The 25278-nt window shown below is 35.2% G+C and overlaps 1 protein-coding gene across 1 annotated transcript in view; it reads left to right on the forward strand.

Annotated features, from left to right (window-relative positions):
• Positions 1-25278, forward strand: part of NCAM2 (neural cell adhesion molecule 2) — a 272918-nt gene that overhangs the window by 147139 nt on the left and 100501 nt on the right. The window contains exons 7-8 of the mRNA XM_027681106.1: positions 5234-5394; positions 12565-12710. Coding sequence (XP_027536907.1) covers positions 5234-5394; positions 12565-12710 — 307 coding nt within the window. The remainder of the gene's footprint in view (positions 1-5233; positions 5395-12564; positions 12711-25278) is intronic.

The following is a 25278-nucleotide window of genomic DNA, read 5'->3' on the forward strand; positions in this document are numbered from 1 at the left end:
AGTAACAAAAATACCATATTGTCATGATTTCTGCATATGTGAGTGGAAACAAATAAAGCTGAAGGAATGAGTCCATTTCCCAAAAACAACACAAGAAAAATGTAACAATAACTTTTCACATGAATGTATCGGGTAAAAACATAGGCATTTGTGCAATAAATAAATGTCCAATACAAATCAGCAATATTGGTAAAAAGATAATATTTTTCCCATCTGTAAAAATAGATTGTAACCCTAACTCTCTATTTTAATGAGACTGAGAGGACATATGGCTTCAGACACCTGTAGGGCACGGGAATGTTTCATTGAATAAGTTTCAGTGTAATTTAATGTAATTTTAAAAGTGTAAAATGCTTTGAAAATGGAATTGCTTTTAAAGCTCATGCGTGGTTTTTTGATTTTATCAGTGACATGAGCATAGTACAGCTATGTCATTTGGGAACACTTACCATATAACATTTGTAAAAATTTAAATATCTATACACTCTGTGTTCTTTCCGTTTTAACAAAGATATGCATCAGTCCTGGGATATAAAATATCTCAACACCTCATACCAGTGCACATTTCTATTTTAGACCTGAATAATTTGCATCTACTTACACTATTTCAGGTGAATTAAAAGGTCATTGCATTTGCAAAATGGGCATAGAAGGAATTTCCATTAATTCTTAATCTTCTTTGGAACCTTTGAACAATGTTAGACTAAGGTTATCTTCCTTTGACTGATACCTTCATCTTAATATGCCAAACATCAAATGTGAATTCGAATTTTTCTCTTGTGCACTTTGAATCCCAGGAAATGTAAATCAATAGAATGAAAAGTTAAGGAATTAATGTATCTTAGAATTCAAAATTTAGTGAAGAGGAGGAAAAAGAAACCCAAAATATGTAGAGCCCAAATTAAAGAACTGATATTGAATTCAAGCTATGGTTTAATATTCCATTTATTTAATGTCTTTGAAGTAATTTTTTACAGTGTCTCTCTTACCTGAGCAAAAATCTTAAGAGTTGCCTGAAATCTGCTATCCTAGGTGGCTTTGGTATAAGACAGCCAATATTATGGTGTATATATTGTTAAGAAAAATTGCATGAATTTCTGCAGTTTGTGGATATCCCTGTTTATTGTTGTGGGATTTTTCCCATGTTTTATACATATATATCTTATGATTATATAATATATATAAAACACATAATATATTTTAATTATATATATTATATATATATATATTTATTTTATAAATATTACAGAGAGAGGCACTTACCTCTGTGTCCACTTACCAGAGCTTCCTGAAGGATTGCCCATTGGTTTGCCAGCCCTCAAAGTGCTGAGTTTTTTAAACCATTCATTAAATATTTTTAAAAGATTTTACAAAAGCTTCACAGGCTTGTGGACTGGGTATTGAACATTCAATGTGTAAGTTTCTGTTTTGTTTCCATTTCAGGAATGAAGAATATTGGCTTATGTGCCTCCCTTCCCTGTTGCTTTTTTTTTTCCCTTTCATTCTCTTTTAATTTTGTCTTATTAGATTGTAAATTCTTGTCAGTAGAAAATATTCTTGCTTTTATATTTCCTGAAAGTGAGAGGGTTTTAAAGCAGTAGGTGGAAAAGGCCCCTTATCCCTGTGATAGGATATTATTATTGATATGCAAACAGGGAAAAAAACCGGAGACAGATAAATTATTTTTTTTCTAGAGGAAACAAAAGTTTCTGAATTGTAATACAGGGCTAAATTTCTGCATCAAATTTCTAAATTCTCTGTTCTGAACATTTAAAGTTTCTTTTCACCCACGTATAGATAGCCAGTTAAAAGAATTCAGAATCAGCTGATCTCTTTTCCTTGTCTTTGGTCTTACCTAACAAATATACCAAGATAAAGACCTTTGCTTTCTATAAGACTTTAGATTCTTTTTCTTTAGAAATTAGACTGAGCATAGAAAAACTAGATCAACATAATCTTTCTTGATTTTGAGAAAAATCTAAAAAGCATTGTCAGTGATAGGAAAGTCTGTCAAAACTGATTCTTCTAATATTAATGTGCTTGTCATCCATTGAGAACCTAGTTGAATCAGTTTATCAGAATCAGTGGCCAATTATTCCCAATTTCATCTTGTTTAATTTACTTTTTGATGTTGAATGTAAGTTGGTAGTAACCTCAATTTTAAGTTTCTGTTTTAATAAACAAGTGGAATTATGCCTTGAACTTGATTAAATTTTAATACTGATTTTGGAAGGATTATAATCTTTGTTAAGGACAATTTATGGAAATAATGTTCAGTTTTATACCCAACTGTACCTTTTATCTTTGTGAGTTCAGTCACTTTATTTAATTTGCCTCAGGTTAACCATTTGTAAAATGGGCATGTGTAATAAAATGATTTAATGGAAGTCTGTTTTCTGAATTCTCAGAATAGCTAAGTATAGCTAATAGCTTCAGAAAGATGAAAACTATTATCATAGAGAATAATCATGCCATTTCCTGATGTGTCATTGCAAAACACTCAAAAGTATACCAAGCTGAGGAAAAGTTCTGATAAAAAGGGAATGATTTGTACTCCATCCTGCTGGAAGATTTTCGTTAAATGGTATAGAAAGTACAACCATGTCTATTGAGGTGGTTCATCAAGATTATGGACTTGTTTTATACCCAGTTCAGTGTTCTTGTGTTGCCTTTCAAAATGGGCTCTCACATGAATTATTCACTCATTCTGTCTACTGAAGTTTCTTTGGCAAGGACTGCAGAATTTGTATCTATCCAAAAGTAGCCTCACCTTGCTTACAATCTGCTCATATTTTAGTAAATTCAAAAGTAGATTCCCTTGATGTTTCTTTTGTTTCCTTTTTGGTTTCCAATGAACTGAATTTAACAAGTCAGCTTCAGCTAGGGCATGAAAAATGTCTGTGTTTTTAAAATCAAATGACAGTACTATTAAAGTGACATAAATTCCTCTGTGTTGACTATAAGCAAGATGACGAACAAATAGTCTTAACCTTTAAACTCTTTAAGACAGTGCATAATGTGTTCAAGCTTGAACTGTTTACACTGACCCTTTTCATTTCCAGGTGCTGACGATGTTTAAGATTTTGTCAATTTAAAATGAATGCATCTGAACTAATGCGTCTTTTTTTTTTTCTCAAGAAATATTTTAGTTCACTTAAAAATTAGTCATTTTGAAACACCTAGGCTGGAAGAAAGGTCAGCAAGGTTTAGTTGCTGCTCTATTTAATATATATATATATATATATATATACACACATAGAGAGAGAGAGAGAAAGAGTGGATGTTTCATGGACCAAGAGAATCTAATTCTTTTGCTGTTTAACTGATATCTCTATTGAAGCTGATATTGCATTAATGTAAAGATAACCTTCAGAGAAGCAATGCTCTAATGGAATTAAATTAGCCAGGACTGAAAGATTAAGATCCTAATGTAGATACAGGTCATGAACTGGAAATCTTTACTCATGCAAATGGTCCTGCTGAAAACATGATGATTGTTTACAATCGTGGTGATAAATTACGTGGTGATAAAGTTTGGCTGGATCAACTTCCTGATCTTTACTGACAGGACTTAGAATTATCTTACAAAAGAAATAATCTGCTTTAAATGTGTTATTCATGTTTTCCTGTTATCTAATTTCAGCATCAGTCTGAATCTCTCCTGTTCGCTGGAGGGTCCAGGGAAATGCTCATTTCTGCTTAGAAAGTGCCATAGTGATGTTTGTGAAAACAGGCATCTGGAAATTACTTCTAACCTTGAATATTAACTTTTGTCTCATAAAAGAACTCACTGGGGAGTTTTTGGTTGTTGGGGATTTTTTTATGGTTGTTTGTTTATTGCTGTGTGGGTTGCTTTTTTTTGTTTGTGTGTTTGTTCTGGTTTTGGTTTTGTTTTTTTTCTGCGAGACCACCTAATGTGGAAAATTAGACTGTTATTGCTCTATAAAACAATTTCTATGATTTGCTTTAGAAACAAAATGAACAAATATCACAGTAATGTCTTGAAGTTGACAGCTAAGTGGACTACAGTTATTTACAAAAAAATGTTACTAAAATACAAGCTATATAGATGCCAGGAGATTCCTATTAACAGATATTAATACTCCCAAGAAATAAGCAGTATCCTCATTTTTAGGGAAAATATAATTTCAGAAATTATGAAATATATGTGATTATTGTTGGATGAGAATCAAATGAAAATAATTGTTGCTTAAATCTTGAATTAAATTTAGATGTCCAAAACTAGGCGCATTGAATAGAATAGAATATTTGAGTAATGTATACTATTTTTACTTTAAAATAGTCTGTTTTCAATAAATTGGCATTATCAGCAGCATTATCAGTGCTTATGAAAATCAAGCAGTTTCTAGATAGGTGGTTATGAGAAGGGGCTGTTGATGAACCAATGGAAATAAGATCAAAGGGACCCTTTACAAACTAGGCAGAATCAGAAAAAAAAAACTAAAAGTTAAAATTGCACTCTTAAAAACTAAGCTGTGTGTGAGTGCCAAGGCACTCAAATGGAACGGTCAAGCCTCGCTCAGCCCTCAAAATTGTTCACAGGTTTTATTATTTCTCTACCATCTGGTCAGAACTCATTCTAACATCTGGAGATGTGCCTGCTTACTAAGTTGTGGCTGGCCAACAACAACTGAGAGGAAATAAATTGGAAGGGTTCTTGATGTGCCAATAGACTCTACGTGTATGTAATCTAAATTTTTTAGAAGTTGCTAAGTTGTTACTACTGTGAACTGCAGCAGTTACACGTAGAAAATATGTTTTTAATGTTTCTCACATACAAGTGTGTATTTAACCAATTTCCTTCTGTCCTTCCTTGAGTGTAAGCCATATGTTAGAGTTGTATTCACAACTATTTTTCTAACATTAGGCCAATATTGAACGTTTAAGAACAAAGATATTGTAGTATTTTTAATACATATTTATTTTATAACCTGACAATAATGTTGTGCAGCTGGGGTCTTGAACATCAAGATGCAGTTCAGAATGTGTTACTTTTGTCTAGAATATGCACGTTCTTATGGTAAAACACTGTGATCCTGAATACCAATTTTTACCATCCTAAAATCAACTTCCTTCTCTACAGAAGGCCAGCATATTAGCAGTCTCTTCCCTCAAGTATTATCTTCAGCATATTGATGCTTTCATAGCCCATCATTTCAGAGTTTGGAACCTACTGGTTGAGTTATACATTGTTCTTATTTTTTTTTTTTAGGAATGGCAAACTTATTGAAGCGAATGAAAAATATGTGCTGAGAGGAAGCAATTCAGAACTAACAGTAAGAGATATAAAAAATATCGATGCGGGTCCTTATATCTGCAATGCTAAAAACAAAGCAGGAAATGACAAAAAACAGACATTCCTTCAAGTTTTTGGTAAGTACTGCATTGTATGTCCCATCCCGCCTTTTTAAATATAAACAGTGGTGAAATGAGGTGATAATTCACAATTTTCAGTGGAAGAGTATTCCTGCAAGGTGCCTACTAATGCAGCAAACCACCCTCTGTATAATCTAACAGCTTCTTTCCTCCCTGTTGGCTCCTTTAACCTTTACACCTGAATTTAATTTTGAAAGGCTATCTTCAGAATTTGCTTTTCTGCTATTCAGATACAGTACAATGGAGTGTTAAATTGTTAATTCACTCTGGTTTTCCTTTAGAAGTTGTCTGCTTGCATGAAAACCAAGAAAAGAAAGAGGGGGAAATTCTGAAAGGGGAAAACTGACTTATTTGGACTTCTAAACGATGAGGTTTTTTAATAAGAAAACACCATGCAGACATGTTCCTGATTTTTTAATTTGTGGGTTTTTTCTTGACTTTCATTTTTCCAGATTGCAGATGTAGTCATGAAAATATTGGCTGATCTGAGTTTCAGAGGATGAAAGTAATAACATCAAAACTCTTATTTCTCTTTCTATATTCCACCGCCCAATCTGTGTTAATGATTCTCTCCTTCACACAGAACTGATAATTTATTTGAAGTTTTGTTTAGATATAACCTGGTGAGAGTAGGCATCTGTGAGAATGTAGAAAACATCCCTAAGGATCACCGTGCAGGAAAAGGCTGTAGCTAACTTATGAAAAACCTACAAAAAATGAATATATTGAAGTTTTTTTTACATTAATGATAGCTTATAGAAGAGAGAAAGACTGTTTACATTTGAAGACTTAAAGGTTGTACTTAGGACCATGGGAAATCAACTTTCCAGCTTAAAAAAAAAATAAAAAAAATAAAAAATTAAATATGGAAAGTGAAACAGTTCTAACAGCAGAGGGTAATCTGGTCCCTTGCATTGGAAGAGTTTAGCTGTTGGATAGGATAATAGTCTTTTGGGATCTGGGAGCCTGAGGCTTAAGCTACTGTGTCAGATGAACACATCCCACTGCCTTTCCTATCTGAGAAACTCTTCCCAGCCCTCCACACTGTGCTGTCTCCAGAGCTCTGTACTCCAGGTGTGTTGCCCAGCTATTGGACTGTTGTCCTTGAGAGTTGTTGTTCTTGAGGTACTTGAAAGTTATTCTCAATAATTTCATTCTTTCATCTTTTAGCAACCAGTTTGCTGGGGACTCCCTGAAAAGCTAAATCCAGATGTTTTAATAGACACAATTAGTTGGTTTGATCCATTTTGAACCTACACGTCCTTTTTGTTTCCATGACATCCTAAACTCATAAATGCCTTATTTCATTTCTTTCTGGCATGAAAAATATTTTCTTACGTTTCAGTTCGGAGCCTATTAATCTCTTTGGCTGATAATTATCATTTCAAGATAAAAAGTGAAGAATAATTCTGCAGGTTTTTTGGATCAAATGTAGTTTTCTCTCTTAGTAGTTCATTTATTTTTGAGCTGTGACTTTTTGGTCAATTTAGCTTCTCCTTCTGTGGAAACCATTGTGAATCTCTGAACAGTGTATTCCTGCACCTTTGTGGTTATAATTCCATGTGGCAAGGCAGGAAAGGCACGCAGGGTTTGTGTTGTGAGGGGAACTGATCTTGGTGCCCTCTCACATTCAATTTTTCCCTCTGGCTCTCCCCGAGTACCAAACCAGTGTTTCCACAGAACTGTTTGCAGCATCTTTCATATCTCTTTCATGAGTGGATAATTCAGAGGTTAATGTAGCAAATTTTGAGCACACCATCAAGTATTCATATTTAGTTACTTTTTCTGTGTGCTTTACTATTGAATATATTTAATTTAAATTATAATAACCTATATGCTAGTAGTTAGTACTTGTGTCATGATTTCACCCAGTAGGCAGTTAAGCATCACACAGCAGCTCACTCACTTCTCCTTGCCAGCAGTGGGATCATGGAAAATGCCAGAAGGAAAAAAAAAAAGTAAAATTCATGGGTTGAGATAAAGACAGTTTAATAGAACAGAAAGGGAAGAATAATAATAATAATAATAATAATAGAATCAAAATATACAAAAAAAGTGATGCAAAATACAATTAATTGCCCACCAACCAATGCCCAGACAGTTCCTGAGCAGTGGCCCTGGACAGCTTTCCCTTGGTTTATATGCTGACCATGGCACCATAGGGTGTGGAATATCCCTTTGGTCATTGGGGTCAGCTGTCCTGGCTGTGTCTCCTCCCAGCTCTCTGTGCACCCGCAGCCTCCTCTCTGGTGGGGTGAGAAGCTGAAAAGTCCTTGATTTACTGTGAACATTGCTCAACAACAACTACACCATCAGTGTGTTACCAACGTTATTCTCATCCTGAATCCAAAACCAGGTGAACTACTAGGAAGAAAATTAACTCTAATTCAGCCAACAGCAGGACACCTTAGGGAATAGTGTGATCAATTAAGCCTCTTACCTTTTTTGTAATCTCTACAGCTCAGTGTAATTTTAGTTTAATATTGCCTCTACAATATTCACCTCTATTTAACTGTGAAAATGTGGAGCACAGTTTTAATTTCTGCTACAAAGAACTTTACTTTTTCTTTTTCTGTTTCACGCAGGTTAAACTCCTAGTCATATACACAGCCAACAACTTATTATACTTTTCTTCCCATTAAATGTGTTAAAATAACCTGTGCTCTGAAAATGGCAAGGCAGATGGGTGGTTATTATAGCTAAACAGTACACAAACAGCTAGTTTGTGTTAAAATGGCCTATTAAATTACATTTCTCTTTCCCACTTCATTAGCTTACTTGTCTCAAAAACCTGCTATCTTGAATTCTAATTTACAATGCCAACTCCTTGGGGCAACAACTACTGTTTCTACTACAACAGGGCTCTGGCAGGGTTTAAACTTGTTCACACATTTCTGCATTCCTTCTTCCTCTCTTTTACTTCCTTACCTGTTTGGAACACCTCTACCTTTTAAAATAAAAATGATCTAATCTATAAAGGCAGTGATGACAGTTTTCTCAAAAGACAAATCTTAAATCCCTTTGAGTGTGAAGTAGTAACAACATTTTAACCTGTTTCAATTACACAATCTAAAGAGAAAAACTAGGGTTTATCATTTTCTAAATCAAGTCAACATTTCGTACTGGTATGTGTGTGAATCCTTATTATGTCAGGAATGAAGTTTCAGCAATCTCTTTCTTAGGTATTTCCATGTTGGTCTCTAGTTTGTTTACTAAATTAAAATTGTACTGGCAGTTTCCAGGAGGATGGAGCTGCAGTTATGATGATTCAAATATGGCTGTGCAGGAATAGAGTAGAAAAGTATGATTCCTCCTGTGATATCTTAATGAGGAGATCCTGTCAGGCAGTGATACAGGCATACTAAGCTTCTCACCAGTAAATCCATGTTTGTCTAAATTAAAAGCTGATTAAAGCAGTTCTTCTGAAGAGATATAATCAGGACTATCCCAAGCTTTATATATGTGTCGCTTCCAAAGGCTGATGAAGTTTTTTGTCAAAGATATGGGTAGAACTCTGTGAATGCAACAAATTGTATACCTTTTCCAAGAAATTGGTTATCAGCAAACAACAACAAATCTAAAACTTCAGGTAGTTATCCGTGTTCTTCATTAGGTTTTTGGGGAGGCTTTAGGTGCACAACAGTGAGACAAATCCAAAAGAGACCAAGGATGGAATCTGAAAGAAACTTGTTTATTGAGGAAATGTTGGAGAGCTTAACACCAACCTTCTCTGCTCAGAGAGCACACTTTCCAACCATTAAATTTTATCTATTTATTTTGCAGATCACTCTTTTCATATTTATAAAATGCATGTCTTGTAAAAAGCAGTTCCTTACCTTCTAAATAAAATAATTTTAACGAAGTTTAAGCATAAGTCCTTTCTATATTCAACTATTTTTTATTTCATCCAGGTGATCTAGTTCACAAATTTTAAAATTACATCACTACAAAACTATTTCAATATTTTTGACTGAAGAAACCAGCAAAGACCTGGAGGCTTTCTGAATTTGCATTCCAAGACACTACATTTTTTATATGCTTCATATTTACTAGACTACAACAAGCAAATACCCATTCAGTTTGAGAATGACCTTATCAATTTAGAAAGAACAGCTAAAGAATTGGAGGCAGAAGGGAGGATGAAACAACTGTTTCAGTATTTCTGTCAATACTAGTCTTGCCATTTTCAAATAAATATTGTTATTTACATGTACACAAATGTATTTTAATATTTTTAATGTCCAAAATGTCATTGAAAGGTATTCAAACAGTGTAAAAACTTTTAGTCAATAGCAAGTTATGACTTGTGACCTACAAAAATGAAGTAATTAAATAATATCCCCCATATGAGCACTCTTCTTCTTCCAAGTAATAACTGTCAGCTAGACATATTTGATGATTAATCAGTGCTTATTCCTTTAAATGTCAGCTGCTCTTGTCTAAAATGTCAAGCTAAAACTTTTCATCTTGTAGTGATTCATTTGGAGAAGGTCTTAAAGAAATTTAGAATATGTCTAAGGTTAAAAATTAAAGAGTATTATTTATATGTTTTGGAACATGCATCATCTTGAGCAGATTATATTGTCTGTCATCTTGTCCAGATGTGGAAATCTTCTTGTTCTGATGGAAATAATGTAATTATAAATCCTGAAAAATTCTGACATAAAGTACTATGTGTGATGCCTTTTTTAAGTGGTATATCTGCCATAGCTCTTTTTTCCAGGGATGATATTATATCAAGTGAATGAAAGGATAGAACAGATTATATTGTAGCCAGGTGATATGGCTGTAGGAATACAGTGCCTGAGTGCCAAGGTCAAATATTTCATAGGCATTTGGATGATCCTGAAAGTAAGAGTAACAATTGAAGGTATTTTGAAGTTTAATATAATTGTCTTGTCTCAAACTCTTTTTTTTTTTTTGGTTCTTTCCGCTGGCATCTTTTGTTGAATCACAGAGGAGAGTTTCATATTTTCTCAGCCAAATTGATATCCTGCTGCTGCATCCAATAAATCTGGATCTAGTTGACATTTCAAGAACCCCTGATCACTCGGGTATTTTCTTTCTACACATGATGTCACTCACCATAGTTATATATTAATGAAGCAGGATGTTAGTTCAGTCCTTTCTTAGGTCAAATGCTACTTGTTTTTAATCTCTATGCAGTAAACATACAATAGTTTTTTCATAATAGTCAAGGGTGAACAGACAGTAGGCAAGCAACAGGAGGACTGTGGAGAAAAGGGATAAGGAGTGAGACAAGAATGGTGTGGTGGAAATGGATAAAAGAGAGGTGGGTAATGTATCTAGAGACAGCAAGTTTGAACCTGGTTTTATTGTTCTTCTTGCTGATGCTGAATGCAGCATCTGTGAGACAATGGCCATAAGTGAAATAGTGCTCATAAAATGAGAGGAGATGAGACATAAGGAAAACATTCCTCACTGCAACAGGCTGGTGAGAGGGGCTGTGCAGTCTCTGTTCTCGACATTTCTCAGGATAGTGCTCCACAAATCCCTGAGTAATCTGACCTGAACAGGGTCTGTTGACCCTGTGTTGATGAGGAGGTTGGTCCAGATGACCTCCTGGAGTCCGTTCCGACCTGAATGATTCTCTTTCCCTTTTTGATCCATCAACATAAGCCAATATTGCTCTTCTGCATAGCTATACTTTAGTAAGGGGATTGGAAAACAGGTTACATCTCTTTATTTTCTGTTTCATATGGCATACACTACTGTAGTACTTCCTCAAAAGCAAAACTCAGAAAAAATACATAGAAAATATATTGTTTTCAATAAATGTACTGAAAGTTGATGAAGTCAATGTTAAGAGCGGCCAAAATTTAATTTGCTCATGTAATCTGGATTCAAGGTTTTGGGTGTAAACTTAATTATATTCTTATTATACGATTACATGTTAGATTTTCCAATGGGGTGAGTACCTCGTTCAATCTGTAAAGTGGATAGGTTCAGGGAGATTTAATAATCATTATATATGAAGTAATACTTAAGACCAAAAGATTTTTAGTGAAGATACTTGAATGCCATGGAAGAGAGTAATATTCTATGCATAGTTCTACAACAGAGTTCTTTTGTGATATTGTACAGATAAGTCCTTGCACATGCTACCAGAAATGGTGTTGCATATGTGAATAACCTGACAAGGTGAAGTATAGATTGAGAGCTGTAGTTCCTGTGTAATTGAGGATATAAAGTGGAATGATTTGAAGAATGCAAATAATACATGGAATTTTTTGAATGTATTTTACCACTAAAATAGTATAGTTGGTAAGCAAGGATTAACAGCTTTGGATCAGAGGACTCTTCAGATCTTAATAGAGGTAATACCAGTGTGATGTGTGTTTTATTGGGAGATTTTGTTAAATTCTGTAATTTAGGTAAGGCAGTTAAACATTGCTAAAGATCAAAGTCCATGAATAGTAATAATGCTTTTTTTTTCTGAATAATTTGCATTTGAAGACAAACACAGATTATCATGGAATCAAAGAATGCCTGAGTCAGGAAAGCACCTCTGCAGACCATCTAGTCCAGAATCAACCAGAGCAGGTGTCTCAGGACCAAGTCTAGCTGGGTGTTGAGTATCTTCAAGGGTGGAGACTCCACAGTCTCCTGGGCAGCTTGTTCTGCTCTTGAGTTGCCCTCAGGTTTTCCCTCTTTCTGTGTTTCAATTTGTGCCGTTGGCTCTTGCCCTCTCACTGGGCACTGCTGAGAAGGTTCTGGCTCTATGTGCACTCACCTCTGTCAGATGTTTATACACATGGATAAGTTCCCTGATCCTCAGGGGTGAATTGCTGGCTCATTCTCAGCTTCTTGACCACCAGGACCCCCTGGGCCCTCTCTGCAGAGCTGCTTTCCAGCCAGTCATCACCAGCCTGCTCTGGTGCATGGGGTTATTCCTGTTCAGAGGCAGGATCATCATGGAATCACTGAACCTTTGCTTCACTCCTGATTTGCCAGAGAGCAGTGAGGGCTGGCTGGTCCCTAAGGGGGAAAAAAAGCACACAAACACAGCCACCAAGGCAGGTCAGCCAGGATCCATCCCTCACTACCCCAGGAAGGGAGAAAAAAAATAAAAAAGTGGTTTTAAAGATAAATTTTGAGATGACATTCTTTGTGCAGGATCAGTAATGGAATTTGTATTTTCAACAGTGCAGCCTCAAATAATACAACTTAAAAATGAAACCACCTTTGAGAATGGGAAAGCAACCCTCATCTGTGAAGCAGAAGGAGAACCTATCCCAGAGATTACTTGGAAAAGGGCCTCTGATGGAATGACTTTCTCTGAAGGCGATAAGGTAAATTTGCATTTAATGTATAAAATATCTAAATAAATATTGTCTGACTAATCTTCTTTTTGCAAGCAGAAAATTAATTTAGAGATAGATAATTGTAGATTCCTCTGAAATTAGAAGGAATTGCTATTTTCCAAGGCAGTAAGAGAGACATGGAGATTTTAAATTTGAAAAAAAAAAGGCAATAAAATACTGAAAGGTAATTCATCTCTACAGGCTTAAATTTTCATACATAATCCCTACTAATGGTTTCAATGTCATGATGGCTACACATAGCCCTTCTTCAGTATATTTGGACTCTGTCCAGTAATCCTCAAAATGAAGTGGAGCTTATAGATATCTAAAATTTAAAAATCTGAATACTTTGGAGTTCTTTATTTCCCACTTTATTTTTCTCATTCTACTTTTCTCTTTTCTCGTATTTTTCCTTGCGCAGAGGACAAACTGAGCCTATTTTCCCATTTTTTCCCCCATTTTCGTGTTTTATTTCAAAAGTAAATTGAGTAGAGAAAGATTGCAGCCTGACAATGAGGAAAGTCAGTTACTGTGGGAACAAGAGCTGTAATTAGATGGAATGGTGAAAGTAAAAGGGCATAGTGTAGTGTTATTCCTAACCATGTAGACAGCAAGCTGTTTCTACAGAGCTCTTTTTCATTTTCCCTTTTTAAAAATAATTTTCTTTTGGTATTTGAACAAGTACTTCCTTCTTAATTTCCTGACATAAGCTACAGAATTTCTCTGTACTGGTTAAAGTAAGACATACAATCTTTCTGGCTAACTAATTCAGAATTTTTACTCCAGATAATCAAATACAGTCTTCTTGCAGATTTTTGCATATTCTTAGGCATTGCTTAAAAAAACCCCAAACAGTTGAAAACCTATGCAGCAGTCATGTCACTGAGAGAACTAGATGCATAGTAAGTCACTCAATTTATAGGGAATTGCTGTATATTAAGGAATTATGTACTTTCATTATTTGTATTCTGAAGGAGAAGTTCTGGTCTGGCCTAATATCTGACTTGACCTTTCCTGGAATTGAGGCAATTTGTGAGGCTCTGTCTACCATTTTCCTGCTCTGTGATTTCCATTTTGAAGGAATATAACAGTTTTTCCATATTAATTTTTCTAACAGTTTTGCATTAAAATAAAACAGTTTCTCTCTTCCTTAAATTTTTCAAGTTAAAGGTCATCTTTCTGACCCATAGAGACTACACTTGGTTCAAAGGTTACAAATGTGGCCTCTCAGTTATGTTTTAAATGGTCCTGAAATAACTTTGTTACATCAGACACTGAAAAGAAGAGCAAATAGCAGAAACAAGCTTAAAAATGTTGATGTAGTTGAAACCTGAAATTTATCCAGTGCTTATATAGGACAGTATCACATTCTTAATTCCAATTGCAGGTGGTTAAACTGCCAGACGTGTTGCTGTAGTATTCTCTGAACTGTAGTTCAACTCAATAATACAATCAGACAAAAATCTATATTCACTTTCTTCTTGTGTGCTGACATACTCTATGTGGAAGATAAAAAGAGTGAGAATAAATATAGTTACGTGGTTTCCTTTGTTCTTGCCAATGAAAGAACTCTGTGTATTGCTCATGGGAGAGTTTGTGCTGAATCTTGAATAAATGTTCTGAAATACTGTATATGTTCTTGAGCTATAAAATATGCTGCTACATTTGCCCTGTGGTCCTCCAGCTTTAGGGTGCCAAAGGCTTGGCTTGTGTTTTCCTACCAAATTAGGCAACTAGGGAACAAAACTGGCAGTGATTTAATTATTGAATAATTGTTGAATAATACAGCAATGTTTTGCACATAGAAAGAAAAGGGAAAGGTGAATTGAAGAAAATGAGGGAAGATGGGGAGTAACACAGAACGTAGTCTTAAATTGAAATTGTTACTTATGTGTAATAACTTTTGAAGTAATATCCAATCACAAGACAAAATACATTATGCATAAAGATTATAATCTACATTCAATGGATTCATCTTTTGAATTTTTGCCAATTTTTAAACATTCTTGGTATAAACTGCACTTTATTCAACATTTCTGTTGAATTAAGGGTATCATTAAGGGATGATTTTTTTCCATAGAAGATGGAAGAACTGCTCGTGCTATAACATTAACATGATGATGATTAAAGAACACAGAAACTGCTGTTCTTACTTTTTAATTATACTTTTATTAATTTTAGTATGTACCTCCTCAGTCATGTTGTTCTTGTTTTGCTAAAATGCAAACGTACCTCATGTGGATAAGGAAGAAGGCTGAATGTGAGATTTTGAATCATGGATTCAAAATGTTTTCTTTCCAGTGATAGGTCTTATAACTGGGACGTAGGCTTTCCTGAGTTTTGAAATTATTATGTCCTAAAGAATGGAAAATATGCACCAAACTCATAGATCAAAGAAGTAACCCATCTGGGCTTAAAGAGGATAATATTAATGAGTAAGAACTCTATAATTATCTCTTTGGAAAAACAGCTTTGATAAAGGATTTTCAGTACTTCAGAAGTGTGTATTTGAAAGCTGAAGCCAAATGAGTTCAAGTCAGCAGTGAGGAAGCCTTTTCCTCTCTCCTTTTATCAGTTAGCCTTTGGAACAGTCTACCACACAGTGTGTGTTCCCTCTTTCCCTGACAATTTGAAATATAGGGATCTTTCCCTTTCTTCTGACCTGTCTTGAAAGTTAAGTAGAAGTTTTCCAAGAGGTCACATTAGATGACCTCTGTCATCCTTCTATGGCTTTTTTAACCCATAAACACATGAGAGTGGGTAAGGTTCAGTAAATTAATGGTTATGCATGATGGAGGGTGTTTGTCTCATCCTTTTAGGTGTGAAAATGGAGGTTTAGTCCAAGACCAGAGCTTCAGCTGCTGTTTCAGTGTCAAGCCAAAACTCTACCTCTGCTCTTCTTGTCCTTGGCTCCCCAGCACTGCACGTCCTTGCACTAATGTGCCAACCTGGCTGTGCCCCTTCCAGCTGTGATTTGAAATGGTGTGTTCCTACAGACCACTGTGCGTCCAGCAGGCCTGGACCTTGTCCCAGTGAAAAAGAGGAGGCAGGAGAAGAGTTGCTTTTTTTTTAGAACAGAAGGAAAGATAGTGATTGGATTTGATTTGGCATAATCACTTGTAAAATGGGGTTTGGACGTGCACGTTCATATCTACACACATCCCTCAAGGAGAGCATGTCCTGATCAGTGGTACAAAAATGTCATTGATTCCTCTGAATCCTGTAGAACTGTGAGGGCAGAGTTTAATGCTCTACTTTCATAGTATCTAATTCTAGCAGAAATATTAAAGCTGACCAATGTTGTTTGTAATGCCCTGTTTTGGAATACAAATTACAATAACAAATGGGGCTTGATATGAGACAGTGGCTACACTGTATGCAGCATGTGTCCAAAGAGACATATGCTGAATACCCTGAACAATTTGTGACCTAAACACACACAATGAATGAAAGAAGTCAGTACAGAGAGATCCCAGTTGCAACTTGGTTGTTGGATTTAAGATATGGATTTATACTGTATTTTTACTGTACTTTGTACTGTATTTAAAACACTGAATATCTTTCAAGTATCTTATACTGTTTTCCTTGTATCAACAAGTAAAAAACCCCTGATTTTTAATTTTATAATGACAACTTTACAGAAACAGCTTGAATTCTGCTTTGTTTCATCTACCTTCCATTGCAATAATGTGTCTCTCTCTGTGAAATTCCGTGACATTGTTTATAAATATTGCAGAGTTCAGACCAATAATTTAGTTATTTTCCAAGTTTGAATTCACTTTATATTGACATGCAAATCATAGGTATGTGGAACTTGCAGAGTTTTTCATAGTTTTTATGATCAGGCAATAGGCAAGGGTAAAGATTTTGGGGTTTGTTTTATCTTTTTCTTTGAAAGGTCAACTCTGTTTTTTCTTCAAGCCTTTTAACTCCGCTTCAGCCACTACAAATGATAACAAAAAAAAAAAAAGCAGTTTTTTTTTTCTCCCTGTATATGCTGTTTCTGCACAAAAAGAAACAGTATTACAGTGTCAGTCTTTTGAGACAGTAATGAGAGTGCTTTCAAATTCTTTCTTATCAAGGATCAGGTCTTTATTTGAAATGAATCACAGAAAACATAGATGTATCTAGGGTATTTTAATTGATTCCAGGAGACATCTTTCTTTTACTGAGCTGTACAAATGCCTCTTTGTAAATAATTCTCCTTTGAATAGTTGGAAAAATGTAAGAGGCAAGTCTCTTTGCCCTGTTGGAGAAAATTGCTATAACCTTTTTCAACTACGTATTGTATGAAAAGCTTCTACTTACAGTATCATATAATATTTTTGTTGCTGCAATATTAGCACAGGCCTGCAGGCCAGAACAATTTATGTAGCCAGCTGCAATTATGTTTGATTATGCAATTGAGACACTCTGCAAAAAATTCAATCAGGTTGTTCTGTTTTCAACCACAAATGAATCTTAGTGGGATTCACATGTTAAGGCTATGAAAGCAAGAGTATTGTGACTGGAAGGAGAAGGTAAGGAAATGGACTTGAGCAACAGGGTCACCTTAAATGTTGGGTAATTAGTACTGTTGAGAATATACAGATTTTTACCCTGCAACATATGCAAATAATGGAGCACATGTGACCACTGAATAGGAGACTCTCAGGAGCCATCTGATCCATGGAAATCTGCATATGGTTTGGTGCTTCTTCATCTTCTCTATGGCGTGCTCAGCTACACTAACAGGGAGTTGGGACAAACTCTTTGGTAACTAAAAGGAGCAAAAAGTGAAGTGTACAGTTTGGAGAGGTGACAGAATTTTAGTAGGAAGACTGAGTTTGGAGGAGAAGGATTGTATGCATTGGAAATGAAGAGCAGCTTTCTTTGGTGACCTGAGGAAGTGTTATGGGAAAGCTGTGAGGAAACATGGGTATTTCCAAGTTCTTAAGTAGCCCAGTCAATCATCTGAGCTCTGCACAGTCCTTTAAGGAAACAGTATCTGCAATGATGTGTAAATGAAACCTCAACTGAAGCTGGAAATTATTTTGAGGTACCACAGCCTCAGCCTCAGTGCAGCCTTGGCTTGTGTTTATATTGACAATTCAATACTAAATGTCAGCCACATGACCAGACAGCCTTTCAGAATTGTTCCTCTTTTGGCATCTAAATTAAATTATCTCTTACTCAGAGTAGACCCAAATGGCTGCACATACACACAGACATAGCTGTATTCATGTTGTGTGGATGGCTGTATTGGTATTACACTAGCTCAGAATCCTCTCAGTTTTGTAAATTTTTTCTTTCAGTAAAACTTTAAGGTCACCTTCCACTGGGAAAAATTAAATAAGCGGAGTCTGAGTTGTTGATTATTTAAAGAAGACAAAAAGGCAAGAAAATGTAAAATTTAATAACTCTTCTGGCTTAAAAGCTTAAACAACCTAGGGAAAGACATTTATTTAGGAGCATGACTAATTTAATCAGTTGTTTAATGTGATGCCTTAAATTAAGTATAAAGTTTTTATCCATTCTGTAAATGGGTAATTCTATTTCTACCAAATTTATATTTAAAATTTAAAAATTGTCTCCCATTTAATCTGTTTGCAGATATTTTTGGCTACTTTCTGTGGATTGTGGTGCTATATTTACTGGCTGAAATAAAGCTGTACAGGCTTGGAAATGGTGTTTCTTTCCCTTCCAATATTAGCTTTTCCCATTTAGTCATAAGTGTTGATATTAGGTCTGTTACACTAAAGAAGAATGAAATTATCAGGGAACTTTTTTTTTTGAACCAACATTTCCTGCAGTATCAGGGCAGCTTGGACTTTAATATTCATTAATTTCTTCCACAACACAAAAAGTTGTTTCATGAGCTTCTGCCTATGTATCAGTTGTATTGTCTGCTAATGGTTTAAGAACTTCCAAAGAGCTGTTATTTGTTTGATGAAATAGAGATCCTGTACCTGATGATACCTTAAGTGTTACATCCACACTTTATAGGCTGGTGCTAGTTGGAGCTGTTATTCACTGATAGGATATTCTCCAGAGACTTCAAAAATGTTGTGTTTTTTACATGCTGCCTGCACAGGTAATGAGCACAATCAATGGCACAATCAGCATTGCAAGGCTGGCAAAATGTATTTTACACAGTTAAAACCAGTCAGCAGTTTTTCTGACCCAAAAGACAGCTCGAGTACCCTTATATATTAAGAGAAAATAAGTCTTGAGATTTTTGGCAAAAATAGGATGACAACAAGTAGGCTGGATTCTATTTTTCAATCTGTTGTTTGATTTGTTTAATAAACTCTCTAAAACTCTGTGTAATAGTTAGTTCTTAATAATTTATTAATGTCCTTAGTTTGCTTAAAAAAACCAACACATTTTCCTATCACATTTTCACTGTACCATCTCTCTGTGTGCATCTACTCATAAACTATTTTTCCTATTGATACCATTTTTCCGATTTCAGACACAGTTCTCAGATTTCAAACAGGCACATTATACCACTTTAACATGACAGTGATGATGTACAAAGTGAAGACTCTACAGCATCCCTTACTGACAGATTCAGCAAACAATATTTCTTAGGGCTGCATAAATGAATGATAGGTCTGAGCTTTGATCCTTGGTCAAAATAACTCCCATCTATGAGGGACTCAACTCTTGTTATTACAATTTCTAAATGTTCCATAAATAATGTTATTAACAATAATATGGGTTTTGTCTTTTTACAAATTCCTATTTGTGCAAGTAAAGCTTTGACATTTATGTCAAAGAATCAGTAGCATATGGTAATCTTTACCTTACTGCAAGCTCATGATCTGAAATGCTTTAATATATCTTATAGGTAACATTAAAGCCCTGGGAGTTATGTTACTGGGTAAAAGTTGTTTGAATTATCATAGTATACTATAAATATTCCTCTACTTAAAATAATATACCAAAGTGGATATTTAATATAGAAAGTTGCATTAAGAATACAGTTTTGTGAATATTTAGAGTTCCAAACTGAATAAATACCATTTTACTAGTACATTTAAGAAGTCTCATTTGGTGTTATGGTCTGTTGTTCAAAGTGTATTTTCTGCTTAAATTTAGGAAATGTAAAAATAAATACAGACTCTCATCAGGAACTACACTAACTTCCTTTAGAGCTTTTAAATATAGGGATGAATAATAATAAAAATAAAAGAATTAACATACATTCTGATTAGATAAACACAATACTTACAGTATGGAACATGTGATGTTATTTATACCATAGTTATCAGTGCTTCCTTGTCACAAATCCAGAGTGATTTCAATAACACCAGAACTCTAGCAGTCCTGTATTGAGATAAAAGTATTGCAATCTTAACCAAAACAATACTGTAGGCATTTAAAATTAAGACCTTAAAGAACTTTCAGATTCATTAATTTCTCTAAGAACTCACAGCTCATAGACTTTAACAAATATGCCATAATGATGTTTAAAAATATTTCCAAGTTACATATAAAAATGTATGGATTTATATGATTAGATTAGTCCTTTTGTCTTTATTACCTTTGTCATCGTATTTGTCCAAATATGATTGTGTGATTTTAAAACATTACATGTGAATCATTCATCTTGTAGCAAGTGCCAATATTATTTTCTTGTGTTTTGATTTTTTTTTTCCACTTGAGATTTCCTCAGCAAATGTATTTTCAGGCACTTTTATTGGTAACTTTGCTTCTTCCATGGGCTGCAGTATGGACATCCCCTTCATCATGCACCTTCATGGGCTTCAGTGGGACAACCTTCTTGTCATGGTCTTCTCCACAGGCTCCAGGGGAATCTCTGCTCCAGCACCTGGGGCATCTCCTCCTCCTCCTCTCGCCTTGGTGTCAGCAGGGCTGTTTCTCACACTTTTTTCCTTGGTCCTCTTTTTCCTTCCCTTCCTCATCCAGAAACTCATTACTTCCCTCCGGGTCCCAGTCTCCCCTCCCAATTTCCCTGTGTACCAGAGAATCCTAAAGCTGTGACTAATATTTTAGCTGAGATTAATTAAACCTCGTAATCTCTTCAATTTATGTGTTGTTACAGATCTGTTTCTCCAGTGATGTACTATGCATAACTTCTGATAATTTCGTTTAATAATATATACTCCTTGAGTTTCCTAACCTGTCCAGTTGAGTAGGCAAGGTTGTAAGCTGTCTGGAAATAAGCAAAAGATTGGTTCAAAGGTTTTGTTTCTCAATGATAATTTCCCCAGCAGCACGACATGTGGGGTTTTGTGCTGCCATGTTTTAATCTTTGCTGTCCAACTTCTTTGAAAGTCTAATAGGAGGACATTTTTCCATAATAGGTTTCATCCGACTTGGCTGATATATCCAGTATGATCTTTTATTTATAGACATACTTATAAATAAAATTAGAAATGTAAATAGAGAAACTGTATTGGATACCAATTAAATAAAATAACTGGAAAACTAATGTCCTTTCAGACAGGTCCAGGTTAGCTCACTTTCTCCATTTTGCTTGCTACTGCAATAATTTCCTTTTGTTTCTTCAGTTACAAAAAACCCTACAGACCTATCAGAGTTTGTGAGTGAAGACTTTTTGATCTGTGAGGTCAGCATCTGTATCCTGCTGACAATTCCCTTCTCCTCGTGACTCAAGTAATGCATTTGCATTTCTGGCTTTCTGTGACTTTCCTTCCCCTAAGGGAGCCTTGTTTCTTGCATATGCCCCTGCAGGGCTCCATCTCATCCCAGTTTCCAGACAGACTTCCTATCTACTGTCTAGCCATAGTCATTTTAATAAAATATGCATCAACTTTGCAGTAAACTGGAAGGGATCCCAAACTGCATACAACTACTGAACAAACCAGAAACTCAAATTGTGATTTATTTCTCTTTTCCCAAACAAAGCACACGTTTTGCTGCTCTGTGTTATATCTGCATACCTTCCCCACATCACCTATTCCTGCAGCTAAAGCTAAACTTTGTCATGGTTTGCACCTGAATTCTGAGAAAGTGAAATGAACGAATATATACATGAATTAAGCTCTGTTTGAGATTTTTGCAGTAGTATTAATTTTAAAGGCTGCTATATATTCTTACAGAAAAGTTTTCTGAGCAAGAGTGAAATATAACCTGTATTTATCCAAGAACTTGTTTTTGGTCCAAGTAATATGTTATCAGTTTAAACAAAATAAACCAAGCAAATATGCTTAGTCCTGTTATGACTTGAACACTTTAATCTGAGTTATCTAAGTAATAAAGGGGGGAAAATAACATTAGAGTAAAAACTGGCATACAAAAGTTTCCTAGTTTTCTTTTCCTTGTTATAGTCACCCTTCCAGTATTCTCTGGAGACCTGTTTACATGCTTTGTCTTCATATGTGTGCAGCCACAGGTTGTTTTGGTTTCTTTGCTTTTTATTTTTCCCCTGTGTTTTCACCTGTTAGCCACTGAAGTTGCAGAACTGCATCCTCCACTCCCAATTAAAATAGGGAACTAATGTTTTCAAGTTAGACCTTTGCCATACAAAGTACTTAGCACAGAGCTAAGTGGAATCAAGTTTGGGTATTTACCTGTTGACAAGGGACTTGCAATCATAAAACAAATTAAAATCACCTCGGATCAAGGCAGCCCCTGGCAATGCCCAAGAACCTGCACTGTTACAGTGCAGAGCTTTTCTTGGTAACAGAACAATCACACAGGGCTAAAATCTCTGCCTGAAGGAAAGTTTTATAACTCTCTCTCTGGGCAGTGGGGTGTAATTTCACCATACTAGTTATTTCTACATCTGAAGTAATATTTACTTCAGATTTGAACTGACCCAAACAGAAACACGACCAGGGTGAAGTTCCTACTCAGAATCACAGAATCAACTAGATTGGAAATCAACTAGATTGGTTGAGTCCAACCATGCTTGTTGCAACTAATGCTGTGTATATATAATAGTGATTATTCTTGCCCAGGTGCACAGAGATTGAGTAATGAATGAAGATTAAATTCTGGCAAATCACGGTATTTTAAGTCTGAGCAATCCTAGGTCCCACACGGAAATGTGTTTGGAGCCTTGTGCTGCGCTACAGTCTTCCCTTATTTACCCTTTGCAGAAAGACCTTGTGATTCCAATTTGCACTGCAGTTACCATTGTAGAGAGTTACAAAGCTGTGAGCTTTACAAAGCATTGTCTGTGTCCAATTCTCTTTTATTCAAAGAATCAAGTTACAATAAGATTTGATTGTCTAAACTAAAATGTAATTGTACAGTAAAATCACTATTTTTAGCGGCTGTTTTATGTGAGGTCTGTATTGAATAAGAATATTGTACTTGATGGGGTTATTCCTGAAGTTTTGCTGGGCTGAATCCATCTGAGTCACCTATGTTAATGGCATTATAGCAGTGTTGGAGTAGGAATAAAACCACTTTTTTATTCTTAAGAATAAAACCACTGGATACAGTATTTATGAGTGAAGCAGAATTTCTAATTGCGAAGTGCGGATGTAATTATTACAGTTGCAATATTTCTGCTATACTCATTTGTGGTTACTTTTGTTATTTTTCATGGCCAACACTAATGTTTGTTTTCCTCTACAAGTTTTTTCATGTGATGCTACTATTTTTGCCATTAAAATCATCAGTAATTTCTTTCTTGTGATTTGCATCTTTAGCAGAAGTAATCTTGAGTGGTTGATCATCATATTTTCTCTCTTTATTATTTTTCTTTCTTACTCATTTATGAGTAAAAACCAGTCAAGGAAAGAAGTTCAGTTTTCATTGTCATGGCTTAGTAATGTTTGGTGTATGGGATATCATGTGTCATCTCACTGCATAATGACTTAAGTTTGAAAGAAATGCCGGCAGGAATCAATGAAATATCAATCAGTTCATAGTTTCAAAAGTTGTATGAAGCATCCAAGAACACATTTTTTTTCCTAATATTGTATATGCTGCCTAACAACCTGCATAGAACCTGCTACTATTTCCAATCTGAATTCTTTAAGAGTAACTCCTGTGTCTGCAGTTGAACAGAAAATCAAAAGAACAGTTGTTTTCTCTTCAATATTAGAGGTTTTGTGACTTCCCAGGTGTTACACTATAGATCTACAAACAATAGGTTCTTCAATAATTTCTTCTTTGTGGAAAAAAGAAATTCCTAAGAAATTCAGGAATTTGCAGCATGCTGACATATATATTTAACAAGCTGCAGTTCTAAAAGTATCACAAGGTCTCCTATAAAAATCACTGAAGTCCAAGACACTACTGTAGCATTATTCTGATTCACTGGACATTAAGGCATATGCACATAGCAATACTCTGGAATTTTCTGCTGTCTCCAACAGGTGCATGGATAGAGTACATTTACCTGAAGAGAATGGGAAATATTGTGAATATACCATCCATAATCCAGAAGGGAGCTTCCATCAGCTTCTACACGATGATGGCTGTTGTGACTAACAGCCCTTTCTCTCATCATCAAAGGTAGATTTTCAGACTAGGAATTGCTGCTCACGTGCATTTTATAGACTTCTGGAATTTTATCATCATTTAGTATCAGCATGTCAGGTTGCAGTTCTTATCTTTCATGCTGCTTCAAGAAACATTTTCACAAGCAATTACAATCTGCCTAAATCTCCCATATGAAAAATGTCAGCCTGAAGTGTATGACCTCAAGTTTTCCTCTCATGTGGATATCAACACAACCTGAAATCAGAAAACTTCCTAAAAAAATTGTGATTCATGAAATTCTAAACATGATTCTTTTATCCAGTATTTGTTTTCTCCTTGAAAATTCAGTGATGTGTACTGGGAACATGACCAAGACAACACAATGAGCTGGCAATTTTCGGCAATTTGGTCTGAAGAAGGAAGAGTCGGGATTTTTTCAACCCTTCCCCCCTTCAATAATGTTCATCAAAAACAGATCCTTTGGAGGAAATTTAAAAAGACCTGCAGTTTTTTACTGAAGTTATATGTTCTTATAATGACTTTTCTTTAGTATATTGCTCCATGTTTTGCAAAAGAAACAACAATCTCAATTCTAAGCCACTGTTTCTTCGTCATTTCTGTTGTTAATATGCAATGTATATCCAAAATAATACTAAAATACACAAAATGTTGGAAGATATATTTGGTAAATATTTGACAGGCAAAAACTGACCCATAGCAATGAAACTATGGACAATAATGGCACTTTGGTCACAAATAAGCTTTAAACATTGGAAGAAAAAAAAATTAAAGATATTCAACTGGTCTGGATTTTAAATGTAGGGATTTTTTGCTTGCAGTCTTGTACTTGGACTTCAGGGGTTAAAGGAGTAATTCAGTCAGCCAAATGCTAAACTCTGTAGAAAGGAAGTCAGCTGCTCTAACCATCCAAGTAATGCTACCAAAATCCAGCTACAAACGAATCACCAATTTCTGCAACTCGTCTCACCTTCCATTCTTGTTTTCAGCCAACTCAAAATGCAAGTTTTGGCAGACAAACAACTTCATCTCATTTGGTGCTACATTTTCTCAGTGGGAGCTGGAGAAGTGGCCGATAATTCAAACTCATCCGCTAACCACAGCATTTACCTCTGCCCAAGTACAGCTT

This window comes from Neopelma chrysocephalum, unplaced genomic scaffold, assembly GCF_003984885.1.
Source record: "Neopelma chrysocephalum unplaced genomic scaffold, ASM398488v2 Primary Assembly neopelma1_60, whole genome shotgun sequence".
NCBI classification, from domain to species: domain Eukaryota; kingdom Metazoa; phylum Chordata; class Aves; order Passeriformes; family Pipridae; genus Neopelma; species Neopelma chrysocephalum.